Here is a 12,423-nt window from a genome sequence, read left to right on the forward strand (position 1 = left end):
TCTTGTGTCATTAAAACTTGATTATGCTTCATTTTTACCTGCAAATTGTTCCATTTTTTCCCATTTTATAAACATGGAAGATTACATCTGCCTGGACTATTACGTTTAATACTTTTTTTAATATCGGAGCTAAATTGTCCATGATTCAGCAATCGGGAAACCGCAGCAAGTGTTAGCATTCAAGGCGGTGAAACCACGCAGCCTTGAGCTGGTCCACATCTCCAGACACCCATCAGAAATGAAGTGTGATGCCGAGAACCGCCAGCCTCCGAGGTCTTTGTTTGAAAAAAGGAGTTCGGAATAGAAAAAAATCCGTAGGATTGAAAAAACAGGAGGTTGGTTGGTCTGTAGGTGACGTTGTTGGGTTCCTGGAGGACCTCATGATGGAGGAGTCTCCACCTCTGCTGCTATGGTGAATACGGCCGTTTCGAACCTGCGTTTCCTCTCGCTGCTTCCGTCTCTCATTTAAAGATAGTTGCTCTCCTGCTAATGTGAGTCAGAGAAAGAGTCACAGCTATTCCGCTGTTTAATTAACACATTTTTTCCAATCTGCAGTAATAAGGAGGTGGTGAGATGCTGTTTGGGAGTTCCTAGAAAGCTCCTTGTTAACTTCACCCTGTTTCAGTGCTGGGCGGATAATACGGGATATTAGCAGACTTGAAATGTTGGCCTTCATTAATTGCTGCCCTGAACACTGGTTGAGTAAATTAGGTCATTATATTTGAGTGTTTAGACGTCTTATCGCTGGGCTGAGCCTTAACTTCTGCTCTCCATCCTACGCAGTCTTCGGGGCCCATTTGCTTTAAGGATGATTTCTCCCAGCCCTCCTGCAGGAGCTGGCTACCATTTCTCACCAGCCGTCCCACCCCATCGTGCGAGCAGATTTCTTTTTTACCGTTTCCATTTGTTTTAACCATTCATCAAGCTGTGACCAACACCTTGATGCATTCATGGCACACTTGATGCAGTCCGGGGCGTCCCATGGCAGCAGCTCAGCTTGTAGTCTAAAAAAAAAACCACACCCCTTAAAGCCCAACTTTAAGTGTTCTTGAGGATTTTTCCCCAATTTAGCACTTAAGAAATAATGTTTCAGGGGCAACTTCATGGCGCCTTCCTTGGAAATGCCTCTAAAGGTTGGGAATTCAGGTGCCGCGTATCCTTGGCGCAGGGACATCCCATCCTCGGGGCAGGTTGCACCTTCTTTAGGTGCTGTACTTGCCATGAGGTCTTATGGTACTTCGCTGCCAGGTGGCAAGAACTGGATTACGCAGTGTTATCACGGACCTGCTTAAAGCCACCCCTTTCTTTCTGGAGAGCAAAATCGGTGGAGGGTATGGGTGTCGACCCCATATTCATCACGAGTCAACAGATAGGAAGGCACCCTGAAAGGAAGCAGAAGAAGAGCGGAGATCCTTACGGGATGTCCTCACTCCAGGGAAAGCCTTTAAAAAAAAGACAAATGTGATCAGACTTGCATTAGAGGATCTTGAGCCGGTACCGCTGGGTCTTCCTGGAAGGAAAATGTAATTTTATAAGCACCAGACAGCTCAGAACGTAATGCAAATAGCAGCAAAAACCCAAAGTGACACTCAGAGCCAGCAGATCAGCTGATGTCACATTATCCTTTAGGTTATTTTTTGTTAGGTTAGGTTTATTTTTTGGGGGCAAATTTCCATGTTTTGGAAAGGATCCTTCATTTTAGTTTGTTCCCCGTATACTCAGCATCTCCTAAATGCTGCAAGATAAGTTAAGATTTCTGTAGCCCTTCGATAAAGTGTAAATCTGGGACTTGGCTGCTCCAGCTAAACAGCCTGATGGGATGGTGGGGATGACTGGGGGATGCTGAAGTCCATTCCCTTTTCCTTACATCCAAACAGAAGAAAGGCGAAAATTGCAGCCTGCCGTGTCAGGATCACAAATATTGCAAGGGACGTTTCCCCCGCTGCCCGCCCCTGCCTAACCACTGCCCTCCCAAGCCCCCGCTGCTCCTCCCGGCTTGCCAGCCGCCTGCCGTGCCTGTTTACCCAGCAGAGCAAACGGCTTTCCTTAAAGGCAGTAAAGCAGATTTGCTGCTTTTGTCGCTGATGCAAATAGCCTGTGGGGAGCGGGACAGGTATCAAGGTGCTTGAGCATCACTTGGGGTTGCCTCTCCCACCCGCAAGGTGAGCTGATGGTCACAGCCCTCCTTTGCAGGAGAGGAGACCGGTCGGCACTATCCACCTTGATGAAATACTTAAAGGCACCCATCATTTTCACCTTAATATTAAGGTTTGGACCATCGGTGTTGCTGCTTTTCCGGTCATTGCTTGGGGACATAGGCAGGGGACAGCAATACTGTGCCATGAAATTAGATCCTCCAGCAATTAAATTCCGGTTTTGCCCATCACACCCCGAGCAAAAAAGGTGAAAGAACAAAAATCCGGGGAGGAGAGAAGGAAAAACGTGATTGTCATCAAGTAGGTGCATAGCGACGGGTAAGCAGGTGTGGGGATACTGCTGTCTTAGGTGGTTTAAATGCTGGTGGAGTCTCATCAAGTCATGCCTTGACCATTGGGAATACTCATCAGCTCTATGGCCCGGTGTAGGCAGCGCGGGAAGAGCCACTGCCGAGCTGGGTGGAGGATGCAGCCCCGGCTGCTGTGATCGATGAGCCAGGGGGCTGAATGCTGGACTCGGAGGTCTCGGCTTGGTGGCTTTCATGGGATGTCAGTAGATGCTGGTGCATCTCGGTATATCTCCTCCATGCTGAGTGATGCCCAGTGAGCAGCCGGTGCATCACGAATGGCGGCTCGGGTTGCTCATGTGCCGGGTGGACCGGCTCTGAAGCTGTAAATCCTCACCCTAACTTGGACTACTCTTGTCTTTGCCAGGGTACACTGCGGGGACTCCCTACAAGGTCCCACCGACCCAGAGTAACAACGCGCCTCCTCCCTACTCGCCGTCTCCGAATCCGTACCAAACCGCTATGTACCCCATCAGAAGTGCCTATCCACAGCAGAACCTGTACACCCAGGTAGGTGCCTCCCCAGCCGCCGTGACAGCTCACCGCCTCACTCAACGGTGTGCAAATACAGCCCAAAAGTTCCTGCAGGGCTTCGTCCTTGGCTGTCAGGGCTGAGCACCCACGTGCTGGTGGGATAGAGCTGCTCATGGTGGGGCTTGATGGGTCTCCGGGATGCTGGGGGTCTCTCTCCTGCCTCCTCCGTTGGAACCTCTGGATGAGACGTGGTCTTGCGTGGTTGTCGGTGTGCAGTGGAGTCAACGCAGTGGCATCCGTGTGGCTCGGCCAGGTTGGGAATCGGGTCCCTTCCCCCAAAATCACACGCCTGACTGCCAGGGCTTGCTGGCTCCAGGATGGTCCCTACACCCACCTCTCCCCACTCTCCCCAGCTCTCAAGGCTGCTTTTCCCCAGGGCCACAGATGAGTCTGGGTCACCACAAGGTCCACTTGCTGGTGGCCGTTGGCATCTCACTTGACTTGCATCACCCTCCTGCCACCTCCCATGGAAGAGTCCCTGTGTCACCTTCACCAGCACAAGCTACTTCAGGCATGACCCAGATTTACGTCCTCATGGAGGAGCTCCTCCCTGAGCACCTGGATGGGTTACCAGTACCATCTTCTCTGCTTCTGCATTGCCACCGCCTCCAGCTATGTGTTGGGGCCAAGGTCCTCCACAGGGATGCAATTTAGGGCAGATGTCCTCTGAAAATCACCTTGATGCCCCTTCCCGCTGAAGATCATGAGCTCCTCGGAGCAATCTGGCCCTATGGCTTCCCTAGCTTTCCCCCTCCTCTTTAATGTCAAATAACCAACTTCTCCAGCAGCTACGACCTCATGGTATGGTTCCTCCATGCCTCGCTGAGACGGGAGCATCTCCTCTTGCCGATTTTGTCCACTGTCACGTCTCCTTCCGTTAACTGAGCATTGCATAAACCGCCAGGGACCAAACCCATCCCTGCCTGCTGGTTCCTCTTCGATCCCGGCCGCAGCGGGAGGTTGGCATCCACTAGCAGGGCCCACCAGCAAGCCTGAGATGGAGCAGGGCTTGCAGATGCCGGTTCCTCATCTCTGCTTCTCAGGGACCAGCAAATAAGAGTTTTGACAGCCTGGAAGGGAACGACGGTGAGAAGAAGATGCTTTGCTAGAGCCTTCCAGCACGCTGTGCTTGCAGCACTCGCTGCCTGGGATGTTCCTTCTCCGCAGCTGATTTCTCAGTCACCTTTTCTTCATGGGCCCAATTTATCTTAGCCCATCTTTCTCATTCCCCAAGGAAATGCCTTTCAGCATCTGCAATTTGTCCTATCAACCTTCGTAGCTCCTGAAAGAAAGAAGTAATTTAATAGTTCACCCGCACCTCCTTTTCCCCTTAATCCATACCGTCAGAGGTTCTCTAATGGCTTTCACTAACGCACGATAAAATCTGCCTTCGTTGTTTTTTAAACTCTCTAATCTTTCCGACCGTCCCTGGTTTGCAGGTACCGGCGGTGTCCCTGCCTGTCCCAGGGACGGCAGTTCTCTCCCTTGCGCCACTCACGTTTCAGGCCCTTCATTATTTTGGATGTGGAGCTTCTTCTGTTGGCTCCTTTCTTTTATTCCCACCCGTCCTCCCCCCGCCCCGCCTTGTTTCAAAACCTCACGGGTCTCAGCAGCCTGGATTTCGGAGCCCCTCTGTCTCCCATCGGAAACCCAAGAAGATGACATGCTTCCTGGACCCAAGCAAGCAGAGAGAGCCATGGCTTCTCCTTTTCTTCCATCTCTTGTTCATCTTCTGTGCCAGCAGCCAAAGTCTTTTGGGTCCAGGCCCCATTTCATCCCACCAAACGGAGGCAGCACAGTTTGTCCCTGACGAGCTGACTCTCGAACCCGTGATGCTGACGCCCCTCCCAGTCCCATGGCCTTCATCCATCCCGGGGACCATCCCACGCGTCCACGGGTTCAGCTTCATCCTCGCTTGTCCAGGTCTCTAGGCACAGCAGCTTGCTCAGGGGAAGGACCAGCCCTTTGGCAGCGCTTGAATGATGTCCCACGAGCAGCTCTTTGTACCAGCAGCTACGCGTGACGCCTGCTTGTCTTAATACTGCTTCTGCAACACATCTGGAGGAGCTGAGGGCTTGAAGTCTCAAAGTGAAGGACTGTCACAGCGGAGCCGCTCCGGGCTCGTGATACGGGCTGGGTTTGGGAACCTCCTATGTCCCGTCTGGTGCAGGGGGGTAGATGTGGGGCTCTGCTGCCGCAGCCGGCAGGGCCGGCCCCGAGAGCATCACTGCTCACTCTGCAGCAGGATCTACAGTCGCAGCTGATGTAACTCCTTGCTGACAGCACGGTCTGTGTTACCGGGCTGACACCCACTGCACGCAGAGCTGGTGATCGCCTCTAAATCAAATACTGGGCTTCAAGTCACTGCTTTGGCTTGTGCTTTCAGTCGAACGACAAAGACGATGGTGGGTTTTTTTTTCCCTTCTCAAACAGGGAGCTTATTATACCCAGCCAGTGTACGCGGCACAGCCTCACGTTATCCATCACACCACCGTGGTTCAGCCCAACAGCATCCCATCGGCCATCTATCCGGCCCCGGTCGCTGCGCCCAGGACCAACGGTGTGGCCATGGGGATGGTCGCTGGGACCACCATGGCAATGTCAGCAGGTAAGAAGGAAAGTTCCGTTGTGTTTTGAGCCATAGTTTCCTCTCTCGGGCGGGACATACCCAAACAACCTGTGCAGGAGGCTTGTCCCGGACGAAAAGCTCTCTCTGCATCCGACGTGCTGCCTGCAGCCTCGCAGGGGGTATCTGGCAAGTGGCTGCAGAAGCGCCTTGCACACAGCTAATTGCAGCTTCGTCTGCTAGTTTTGCTTGCTGGTTACCACTCCTTTGCAGGCAAAGATCAATTAATTTGCTCCTGATACTGGTCTAACTCAGTTTTTATGTTAGCAGAGGGGACCTTGCGTCGGCTCACTCCAGATGGATGCACTCTTGCATCCTTAATATATTATCCTTTCCTCTGTCTGTTCCATAAGTAGAGGAATAACCAGGTTTGTCCCTCTTCAAATACTGTTGTATTTCTATCCTCAAGTTCCTTTTTTAGGATACTTATGGTCTTGCTTTCGTCTGACGAAATGAACATTAACCTTGGTTTATGTATCCCAAATCCTCTGCATTTTATGTGCAGGATTGCTTCAAACTGCAATTAATTGATAGCACATTAAGTAAGGATATGGGCTGCTTTTATTTTTTCCAAAGCCTGTATTTCTCTCACTAACAATTCTTAGGATTGTATATTGAATTATGCCAAGAAATGAATCATTCATCCTTTTGCATCTGCATTAGCTGTGAAATAGGACTCTGTCATGGGACGCGATCCCTGTTGCAAGCAGAGATATTGCAGCCTGGGTATGACAAGAACCACTCTGAGAGATTTACTGTTGCTTATGCTAAGTGGATAGATCTAATTAATGCACGTGGGATGTCTTAAAATTTCATTAGTAGCATTTGTAGCGAGATACCCAGAAACTGAGAAGTTGTTTTGAGCACCCAGTTACTCCCAGACCAGAGTAGCTTGGAGCTGTATTCTCCCTCCCCATGTCATAGAATCATAGAATCATAGAATCATAGAATCATTAAGGTTGGAAGAGACCTCCAAGATCATCGAGTCCAACCGTCAACCCAACACCCCCAGGCCCACTAAACCATGTCCCTCAGCGCCTCATCTACCCGTCTTTTAAATACCTCCAGGGATGGGGACTCCACCACTTCCCTGGGCAGCCTGTTCCAACGTTTAACCACTCTTTCAGTAAAGAAATTTTTCCTTACATCCAATCTAAACCTCCCCTGGTGCAACTTGAGGCCATGTCTGCTGAAGGCACCGTGCAAATTCTCACCTAAAATCCCTCTGCGTGTCAGCTGCAGACAGAAAGAAAAGAGGCTGCACCGGGCATTCCCTCTGCTTCGTGCCTGGGGGGGGGATCGCTCCTGCTGCACCCCAAGGCTCTCAGCTCTGTGGGTTTAAATGAAGCAAAAGAGCTCCACTGCCCTTGGGAGATGAGTGGCAAAGCTCATCTTAATTTTCCCGGGAAGGTCTGGGTTTTTTTCTCATCTCCGTTTGCAACCCTCATCCCTTCCAGTTTGGTCCTCAGATGTTTCAGATCGCTGCAGTGATCTGCTGTGGCAATTTAGCCCCGTGCCTTCAGCAGGTGGAAGATGTCAGCAGGTTAGTGGCTAGCTCTGCTGCTGGCCTTTAGGGACAAGGAAAATCGGAAAAAGATGAGTTAAGGGCCGAAAGTAGCGTGGAAAATATGCTGGAGCTTCGGGTGGGTTTATTCCGTTCCTGGTGCTGGCTGATACCAACCGCATGAGTCAAACGCCTTCGATTCAGGTCTCACGGGCAGAATAATATTTGGGAGAATTGAAGAAGAAAAAAAACCAGGCAGCTGATGCTGCGCCTGCCCCTCGGATGCGGTCCGCAGCACCGTACCCTCGGGGTACCGCTCCCCCGATGGAGCTCTCCTCCCTGCTAAATATTTCTCCGTGCCGTTGCAGGAACCTTGTTGACCACCCCACAACACACCGCCATCGGAGCACATCCAGTTTCCGTGCCAACGTACAGGGCTCAAGGAACCCCCACCTACAGCTACGTACCTCCACACTGGTAAACCCACTGGCCAATTCATGTAAGTGCTGCCTTCGCAAGTCTTGCTCTGCCTTTGACGATTAATTAGCCACCGAGCACTGCCATCACTTCTCTCCTTCCTACAAAGCTGCTGAATCCCTTTGTCCGGGCGATGCTCTGACTCCAGATGAGCCATTTAGCACTGCTCCCCGGCAGGGATAGCCGCGCAGCTCGCTGTCCTGGGGCTACGGAGGGTGTTAGCAAAGCCCAGCGTACCTTCACCTTACATCTTGCTGCTTGGTGCATGCAAGGCTTTACCAGTGACCTCAGTGGCATCAAGCCGCTCCGAGTGCAGTTGGGCACTGTGAGGGTGGCAGTTTTCATGTTTTAAGGTTTTGGATGCATCACGCTCTTTCATAGAATCGCAGAACGGTTTGGGTTGGAGGGGACCTTAAAGGTCGTCTAGTTCCAACCCCCCTGCCGTGGGCAGGGACATCTTCAACTCGATCAGGTTGCTCAGAGCCCCGTCCAGCCTGACCTGGAATGTCTCCAGGGATGGGGCATCCACCACCTCTCTGGGCAACCTGGGCCAGTGCTTCACCACCCTCACAGTAAAGAATTTCTTCCTAATATCTGATCTAAATCTACCTTCTTTCAGTTTAAAACGGTTACCCCTCATCCTATCACTACACTCCCTGATAAAGAGTCCCTCCCCATCTTTCGTATCACTTGAACATGGGTTTTTTTTCTTCCCCTGCTAAAACGTGCTGGGAGATCGTCCTGTTCATTAGCACTGGGGTTGCGTGCAGCTGCCTGCAACTGGCTGCAAGTTCCTCTCGCGCTCAGGATCCCAGAAATCCCAGCTGCTCATCTGAACGCCCTCCGCGTGTTGCTGGAGCCCTTGGTCCATCATGCCCAATTAACGGGCAACCCAGCTGATGGGAACACGGGGAGGCAGCGTAGATCTCATCCATTTCCACCAATGAAGTCTCTCCTTGCTGCATACATTATGCTGGGCTAATCCTGCCCGTGACAAATTGTTGTGCAATTAGCAGAGAGCATCCCATCTGCATATTTTTAAGCCTCTGCATTGGATAGCACCGACGAGCTGCTGCTTTCTCAGCTCTGTGCCCCAGAAATTGCCCGCAGAGCGGCGCGAGGGATGGTTAAATCCCGTGTGCATCAACTATGCATGCGGCACGCGGCGCGGAGGAGAGGGAACAGCCCTGTCTGATCCCGCACCGCTTGCTTCTGACTCCTTGTTTTTTAATATGTTTGCTCTCTTCCAGATCCGGAGTCAAACATTGTATGCAACTACACAAGTCTTACATCGGTGCTGTGGCCGCTGAACTGCAGCACTTCGTCTGTTTGCAAGAACAAAAGTAAAAAACAAAAAAAAAAAAAACAAAAAAAAAAAGTGCAAGGGTCACTTTATGCATTCTTTAGTGGTTTTTGTAAAAGCTGCTTTTTCTAATCTTCTGCCTCTTTTTTTTTTTTCCCCCCCCTCTCCCCCTTCCTCCTCCCCCACCCACATAAATTGTGTAACACACATACTGACACTGAGCAATAGTAAAGTTCTCTCTTTGGTCCTATCATTTGAAAGCTCAGAATATTCACTTTTCCAGCATTGCCCAGCTGAGTGGTGCAAAGATCCCCCACTTCTCGTTCGTTTGGGTTCTTTTCGTTATTTTTTTTTCTGTTGTCGTTGTTGTTGACGAAAGCCTAGATTTTCTTTGGCTAGTAAGAGTGGTTGATGTTCAGGGTACTACGTGAAAAGCACAGCGCTGGTAGGCAGGCTTATTCCGATTTGGTTTGGGTATTTTTAGTTGAATAATATAAATTATTTAATCTTCCGTAACATATTACAAGAAAATTGTTGTCTTCCAGATAGCTGTCGTGATAGATGATAAATGCATTATCTGCAGTGAAATTCTGAACTCATCCCTTCTTTTGTAGGAGTAAGAGAATATAAATATAATTAGCGATGTAACACACTTGTCTTAGGAAGTAGGAGGACTGGTCACCATCGGGTCTTTGGTCTGCTTTTTCCAACTGGGCAAACGGATCTTGCGTGATGGGAGGAGCGCAGCGGAGAGACGCGTGCCCTGGTGGCATCTTGCACCTCTTGGGAAAATGAGATGCTCCCCGTCGGCCGCATCCCAGGGCTGCGTGAGGAAGAAGTTCCTTCCTTGCGCGGGTACCCTTTGGGGGCAGAGATGTGCTGGGTGGCTGGTGAAGGAAGCAAGGAGACGTCCAAGGGTTGGTCTGAAGAGCTTCTCCAGGGCCGGGGGTTGGTCTGAAGAGCCTCTCAATGTCCAGGGGTTGGTCTGAAGAGCTTCTCTAGAGTCTGGTGGGAAAGAGGGCGGCTGGTTGATGGAGAAGAGTCTTCGAGGCAGGGCGAGGGGGAAGATGGGTGGCTTCGCCTTGCACCCGTGTCATTGGCAGGGCTGAGACCAAACTGCGACGCCTTTGTGGCAACCGAGGTGCCCCCCCCCCATTCTTTGGGTTACATCTGGGCTCGGAGACTTCCAGGAGAAATGTTCATCCAAGCACAAAACCCGGCACCGTAGAGAAAAGCCGGAGAGGGGTCTGATGTCCAGCTGCTCTGCTTGGCTAGCGGGGAGAAGTGGGGGGAAGAGGAAGCAATAGCAATAAACACGTCACCTTCCTCGCGGGAAGGCACCTGGGAAAAGGCGAGAGCAAGGAAGGTGATCCACAGTTGACGCGGACCGGGCTGGGAGACAAGGGGCACGCAGAGGCTGTGGGCATCGGGGTAATTTCTGGGGGTTTTGGCTTACCCAAGGGCGCGAGGATGTGAAGCCGACTGCGGCCAGTGACATCCCACCTCGGGGCGTCCAAGTAGAGCAATAAGTCACCTTGAGGGCAGCAGAGAGAGAGTTCATATTTGCAGACGATGCTTGCGGCCAGTTTATTTTTAAATCCTTATCACTAAACCCAGCATAGAAACAAAGTTTTTCTTCTTTTTTTATTTTTCCTCCCTAAGACAAAAACATTGTTGGGTTTTGATTTTTCCCCTCAAGCGTGCCGAAAGAGTTACATTCACCCGGGGGCGTGTTTGCAACTCTCACGTGTCTTGGGCTCCGAGGTTGTCACAATGGACCAAAGCCGGAGCCTTCAAAGATGTCAGGTTAGGAGACGTAGATGGGAATCCCTCCCAGCACTGCCTGGCACGGGTTTCCGACCCATGCGTGGTGTTGCGTCAGTGCCCAGATGTCTCTGTTGGTTGCTCTGCTTTGGTCGTGCCTGGATGACATCTCCAGATGGAGATGAGGGCAGTGGAGACCAACACTGGAGGGTCACCTTGACCCAGACGTGGTGGTGTAGAGGTCAGACTGGAGGGTCTTTCAGAAGAGCGAGGTGACTAGTTGTTGGCACCTGGGTGAGACCTCCTTGCTCTTGGTGGTGTCTCCCAGCTTGGCTTCTGCTGCTGTTGGGAGGAGCTACTGGAGCTCCTTCCCATGAGCATGGTCCAAATGGGGAGAAACAAGCTTAGGGACCCAAGAGGACTTTTCCTGCTGCTGGTCGGTCGCGGGTGGTTTGTCAGGTCGGGTGTTGGCACCGGCGCTTCTGTGTGGGGATCGTTTGGTTGGTTCTGCTGGTTTTAAAGGAAATCTAGCAAAGCGCTGGTTGACCTTCCCGACCTCAAGGGGAACGAAGTGGGTGAAGACTGAACACAAATGCTGTGGGGTGGGGAAGGTGGATTTCTCCCGTGTAGTACTTTGGGTTGCACTTTGGGCTCGTGGAAAAGGAAAAGAGGAGAACGAAAAAGAGTAAATAACCAGAGGGTTGCCCCATTCAGCTTGGCAAAGCCCAGGATTAGCACGTAAAAAGCAACGGGACATTTGGAAATAACGATAACTACGTCGTCCTTCCACCGTTTGTAGCACACTACAGTTAAACCTGGGCCAAAAAAAAACCCCCCAGTAGATGACAGGAATTGAAGACCTCGCAAATACCCTTTTTTGCTCTCACTGTTGACTTTGTGGTATGTATTAGGAGCTGTCTATCATTGTTGAAACACGTAGGATAGAGGATGCTCTAGCCAACATAACGGCACTGCGACTTGCAGGGTCCAACGAGCTTTGTTGTCACAGCCCGGGCTCTGCAGCGGAGGACCCTTCCCAGCAGACACCGTCCTACCGCTGGCCTAGGCACCCTTCACCCTTAACTGCTTCAGGAACGACTGCTAAAATTTTGGCCCACGGCTAGGAAGGAGGTGCGAGGCTTTCTCCTGAAAGGAAAGAGAACACTAAAGGTGGGGTAGAAAGCTCCAGGAGCTGAGCATGGAGGATCACCCAGTGTTACCGCTAATAAGATCTGACATGGGGCGGTTTAGTTTTAATTCCTTCGCTTGGATCAGTAGCAGATCTGATGCTCCTCATCCCGTTATGCCCAGGCAGAACTACTCATTAACTCAACCAGGGTGTGAGGAGGTGAAATATTCGCCGTCTGTTGGGCGAGAGGCTTTGGTGACATTTGACAAACCGGTGTTGGGTTTAGGCTTGGACCACTGCATGGCTCCAGGGCCACCACGTGGCTCTGGGGCCACCACATGGCTCCAGGCTTGCGTAGCTCCTTCCCAAGGTGGCTTCATGGGGCCGTGATGGTGGGGGAGATGCTCTCTGCCACCACGTGGGGATGTGGGGCTTGATGTCCCCCCCGGCTCATGCCAGCAGTGACCTGCAGCCCTGTCCCCTTCCCTGTGGAGGGACGTGGTTTTTCGGATAGATGGAAGGATGGGAGGAAAGCCCATGATCCCAAGTCATGGCTTAAGTGAAGGTCCTGGGGAGGTCGCAG

General features: G+C 51.5%; 1 protein-coding gene across 2 annotated transcripts in view; it reads left to right on the plus strand.

The window, feature by feature from the left end:
- Window positions 1-8,987, plus strand: part of FAM168A (family with sequence similarity 168, member A) — a 212,840-nt gene extending 203,853 nt beyond the window's left edge. For both annotated transcript variants that reach the window (XM_009329027.1, XM_009329026.1), the window contains 4 exons: window positions 2,871-3,013; window positions 5,471-5,645; window positions 7,536-7,666; window positions 8,895-8,987. In XM_009329027.1, the coding sequence (XP_009327302.1) occupies window positions 2,871-3,013; window positions 5,471-5,645; window positions 7,536-7,648 (431 nt within the window). In that variant the 3' untranslated portion in view covers window positions 7,649-7,666; window positions 8,895-8,987. The remainder of the gene's footprint in view (window positions 1-2,870; window positions 3,014-5,470; window positions 5,646-7,535; window positions 7,667-8,894) is intronic.
- Window positions 8,988-12,423: the final 3,436 nt, after the last annotated feature.

The sequence above is a fragment of the Pygoscelis adeliae genome, unplaced genomic scaffold, assembly GCF_000699105.1.
Source record: "Pygoscelis adeliae isolate BGI_AS28 unplaced genomic scaffold, ASM69910v1 Scaffold297, whole genome shotgun sequence".
NCBI lineage: Eukaryota > Metazoa > Chordata > Aves > Sphenisciformes > Spheniscidae > Pygoscelis > Pygoscelis adeliae.